Here is a 5225-nt window from a genome sequence, read left to right as displayed (position 1 = left end):
ATATTTTTATACACATCGTGTTAAAAATAATTGCTTTATTGTTGATTCTTAATAGATAGAGAAAACCAGCAAATTGTAAATTAATGCCTTACTATTTAGAATGTGCTCACCTAAGCTTGGGAAGTATTTTCTGACTCTGTAAAGATGGACTTATTTATTTAGGAAATATAACTGAGAAAAAATAACTGTATGATAAAAAAGTTATCTATTAGCTGTAGTTTTCAATTTGGTTTTCCTGCCCTCTAATGGTCATTTCTCAAACTGCAGACAAAGCTGTACTAAGGTGAAACATTTGAAACTATTAATAAAACCCAGGTGTGTGAATCATGCCTCAAATTTTGGAGATTTGAAGAACCTGAGAAATTTTTACTCATTTTCCTCATTTTAACTTTGCAACATAACCACTATATCTCAATTACATATTCTCTTGAGATTACAGACATAAAATTGAATTCTGGCATCTCTTGACTTAGTAAATTATGCAAAGCTGCAGTAGTTTTCTGTAAAATTTTTACATAGTACAATCTTAGACCTTATAACTACTGCACAAAGGGTGTCTTGCAAATAAACACCTTTAAATGTACTGTTTCCAACTACTGAGTCCTTTACATACTGTATTTTAAAATTTCTCATATACACATTGTGAAGCATATACAGTATTATTCAGACATCATGAGGGAATAGTAATACTAAGGGATGTTTATACAACTTAGCCAAGTGGTATACCCCAGGCTTGAAACACTGAGTTTGGTGCCTTAACTTTCCTTCTTCTTTTAAAAATCTATATAGTTGATTAAGTTTGAAGTGATTTTAAGTTATTTAGCCAGAATAATTTAGTAGTATATTTTAATGTTTTAACATTAATTTAAGCAAAATTTATGTTAATGTATGTTAACATTCATATGTTAATGTATGCCAGCCTCAAAGACCTATGTTCTATAGAGATCAAGAACCAGGCTCCATTTCAGAGAAGGTGAATTTTTAAAAGTCTAAAAAACGTTTTTTTCATTTTTTAATTGAAGAATTTTGATGCAGTAATTAGACCTTAGTGTCCTTTTCGTGGTAGATAGAAAGTAGATGCTTGGGGGTCAAAAAAAGCTTACCCTGGAAAAGTTACACTGTACAGAATTGAGTATGATTTCAGAGAAAAATGATACTGACTTCAAACAGATTTTTCAATGACTACACTTTTAGATTCCTTTGTCTAAAATGGCTTCATTAAAAAAAAAAATCCCTTGGGCATTTCTGTGATAGCCAGTTCCAAATGAGATCATTTCTGATTAAACTATTAGTCATCTAAAGACAGGTAACCCTAGTTAATTCAAGCCAGTAATGACTTTTCCTCCCTTGAATTTCTATGACATCTTGTTTATGCTGCACACACAGTACTAATTTCACATACAAGAACAATGGGACAACGAAAGAAATCATCCTGTAACAGTTAAGCACATAAAACCCATACATAATGGGCAAGGTTAACTGCTTGTTAAAATAACCAGAGATGTGCCTGGAAATGTGTGACTCTCCACAGGCTCAAATTGACTAAAGTCTAAGGGAGGTAGATCAGAAACTCAGCCACAAATAGACAATCTGAAATCTGGGGCCAGTTGAACTATCTGTGTGAAGAGACTTAAAATATTCATGGAACTGTTTTCATGTTAATTTAACAATAACTATGTGAAACACTTAGAACCTTATTGTCCTAAATATTAATTCAAGCAATTCTCACCTCCATCCCCGAGAAATGGATATTTCTGTTAATCACACATTCATGATGAATAAACTGAAACATAGATAAGTTCAGTAATTTCCAGGATTTCAATCTAATAAGTGATGGAGCAGGAATCTTTCCTGGGTTCTAGGGTCAGCACATATAAACACCCCCACTCTACACTGCCTCACTTAATATGGTCCCCCAGATATTTGGTTGAACACTATTCTGGGTGTTTCTGGATGAGATTAACATATCAATTGGCAGAGTAAAGCAGAATGCTCTTCCTAACGTGGACAGGTCTCGTCCAACCAGTTGAAGCCCTGAATAGAATTAAAAAGCTGACTATCCCCTGAATAAGAAAGAATTCTCCCTGTCTGACAGCTTTTGAGGTGGGACATTGGTCTTCTGACTTGGACTCAAGACTAGAATTTATGCCATTAGCTCTCCTGGTTCTCAGGCCTATGGACTGAGTCTCCAGCTTGAGTGCTGATGTTGGGACTTCTCAGCCTCTATAATTGTGTGAGCCAATTTCTTATAATTAAAACACACACACGCACACAGGTAGATAGTCTGGGAGAACCCAGACTAATACAAATTTTTGTCTTGAGAATGGGGAGATTACACATGAGCCCTTCATAAGATGTAAGCTCTCAAGAATAGGGAAATGTATGTTATCCTTCCATTGTATATATAGCACCTGTTCTAATTCCTGCTGCAGTGTACACTTCCCAAACTAAGCATGTGTTTACTGGGGAGGGTGGAGAGGTATCCAGATAGCAAGGATTTGCCCTTTTTCTTTTCACATAGCACTGGCAGGGAAAGAAATGGGTCAAATCTTGGGGAAGAGGAAGCATTCTTTTATTCATTTATCAGGCACTTAGTGTGTATGTAGTAATGAAACACACCTTGTGCTTGGTGAGAGAATAGAGATAAAATACATAATTTCTGCCTTCATGGGCCGCACACTTCTTAGGCTACGTATACTCTATATGGATAAAATCCTAATTAACAGGGTGATTTCTATATTAATTTTAAATGGGTATAGACCTAATAAATGGTGCTTCTAATTATATGAATCCAAAGCTGATATAACTGAAGAGAAATAGATTCATAAAGTTTCAATATGCTTATCAGTACTTGATATTAACAAATAGACAAAATCAGGAAGGAGAGAGAACACCTGAACATCTTCATCCACCAACAGGGCATCACTGGCATGTAGAGCACTGAAGCCAAAGCAGAATGCGCATTCTTTTCAGGAGGCCATGGAACACCGTACTCTGCACTGTAAAATGAGTTTGGATATGTTTAAAAAGATTTAAATCCAGGCCGCAAACCCTCTCTTTGGGTGCAAGTGGAGAGAACTCGGAATCGGAAAGGGCAAGGCTGCATTCAGCTGTAACAGGCAGCGACTGCCTCCAATTATAGGGATACGACCGCTACAACGTCAGACAGCTCGAGCGAAGGGGAAGACGGTGAGAGATGCGGAAGAGAACCACTAACAGGTCTCCACCCCTTGTAGAGACGCGGGCAGTAGGAGAGGCGAATCAGCCAGGACTCGACCCCTGGTTTCTGGCTTGGGTAACTGGATAATGATTCGGCTTCCCCAAAATTAAAATAAAAGACAGGCCCCTCCCACTTTTCTTCCGCGTAACAAGGATTGCTCTAACTCCTCCGCCTTCTCAAGCTCCGCCCTGTTAACTACCCGCGGCGCAGAGGAATCCGTAACCAGAAACAGCCGGCAAATGCGCCGCCGAGTTCCGCGGAACGGAAGTAGATTTTACGAAGAGCCGTAAAGCACGTTCTATTCCGGTTCACGACAGCAGCCGCGACTCTCTCCTGGCCTTTCTCGGGTAAGCGCTTCTGCGGACCCTCGCGAATTCAGTTATTTCGTCATTCCGGGCCTTTCCCTACTGTCGCCCTCATAACTTTGGGTCATGTTCAAGAAATTTGATGAAAAGGAAAATGTGTCCAACTGCATCCAGTTGAAAACGTCAGTTATTAAGGGTATTAAGAACCAGTTGATAGAGCAGTTTCCAGGCATTGAACCATGGCTTAATCAAATCATGCCTAAAAAAGATCCGGTCAAAATAGTGCGATGCCACGAACATATAGAAATCCTTACAGTAAACGGAGAGTTGCTGTTTTTTAGACAAAGAGAAGGTCCGTTTTACCCAACTCTAAGGCTACTACACAAATACCCTTTTATCCTGCCACGTCAGCAAGTTGATAAAGGAGCCATCAAGTTTGTACTCAGTGGAGCAAATATCATGTGTCCAGGCTTAACCTCTCCCGGAGCCAAGCTTTACCCTGCTGCAGTGGATACGATTGTTGCAATCATGGCAGAAGGAAAACAGCATGCTCTGTGTGTTGGAGTTATGAAGATGTCTGCAGAAGATATTGAGAAAGTGAACAAAGGGATTGGCATTGAAAATATCCATTATTTAAATGATGGGCTGTGGCATATGAAGACTTATAAATAAGTCTCAGAAGGAAAACACTTGGGCTAAATATGGACATGGTGCTGTGTCTGTTTTTGTGTCTGTATGACAGCACGAAGACAATGCCTGTGGTTACGATGAATAAATTCAACAGATGCTTCAAAAAAAGTAAAGATTTAGAACGAATCCATATGTCTGTGTATCTGTGCCATTGTGTGCATGTTTGTGTGACTATGTATGCCTCTGAATGTGTCTGCCTGTGTGACAGTGCGTATGCCTGTGCATGCGTCTTTGTAGAGAGATTATTAGATTTGCTCTCATCTGTTTAATCTGTATCAATTTAAACAAAGGTAAATTATCTCTTGCAGAGAAATAGATTTCCATGTCAAGTGCATATAGTTTGTAGACAAAACCAAAGATGGGAATGAAGAATTGAGAGGAAGAAAATGGAGAGGGGCCCTGAACAAATCTGTTAATATGAACGTTTAAGGGATGAGCATAAAATAGGAGGGTTAAACAATTTTACTAGAAGCAGAAAATCCAGTAAAATGTATACAGATGGCATTATTGGTTGTCCAGCCAACAAACATTGCTCATTTCCTCTTTGCGGGCAGAAGCGTGTCAGTTCCTTTTCTACATTAACCAAGCAAATGCTGATTAGTCTGGGCTCACATGGTGGTCTGTTTTCTGGTGGGACTGATTTATTTATAGGTAGGCATGGGGCCAAAGGCCAAGTAGGAGTTTTATCTATTTAGAAGAAAATGGGTGCTTTTCTCTCTTGGTTTTGAATTTTTTATAGGTGAATATGTGATGTGTATTATTAGAGGCCGCTGAAAGCTTTCTGGAAAAAGTTTTTAGGCTCTTGAAGAAAGATGCATGGGGAGAAACAGTCTCCCTACCCCGAATGGATGTTGGCATGTGTGATCTTGCTCTTGCCAAATGCACACACACAAATATGCATAGCCTTGATGTGCAGCAAGTCTGACCATGGTAAGATTGAAAGTGTAAAGCAACAGTGCCTTTGATTCATGAACTGGTGATTATTAGCCATGGAAATGCCATATATTGGG

The 5225-nt window shown here is 38.8% G+C and overlaps 1 protein-coding gene across 1 annotated transcript; it reads left to right on the top strand.

Moving 5' to 3' along the window:
* The first annotated feature begins 3441 nt into the window (after positions 1 to 3441).
* Positions 3442 to 4341, top strand: LOC150019501 (malignant T-cell-amplified sequence 1-like). The gene has a single exon (XM_090267998.1). The coding sequence runs from the start codon at positions 3652 to 3654 to the stop codon at positions 4195 to 4197; it is 546 nt and encodes a 181-aa protein (XP_090124124.1). The 5' UTR covers positions 3442 to 3651; the 3' UTR covers positions 4198 to 4341.
* Positions 4342 to 5225: the final 884 nt, after the last annotated feature.

The sequence above is a fragment of the Furipterus horrens genome, unplaced genomic scaffold (assembly GCF_987537825.1).
Source record: "Furipterus horrens unplaced genomic scaffold, mFurHor1.1.pri manual_scaffold_2, whole genome shotgun sequence".
NCBI classification, from domain to species: Eukaryota; Metazoa; Chordata; class Mammalia; order Chiroptera; family Furipteridae; genus Furipterus; species Furipterus horrens.
This window is presented reverse-complemented; position numbering and strand designations above follow the sequence as displayed.

Excerpts from the sequence above, each read along its gene's own strand:
- LOC150019501 (XM_090267998.1), top strand. The coding sequence starts at position 3,652 with ATGTTCAAGAAATTTGATGAAAAGGAAAATGTGTCCAACTGCATCCAG.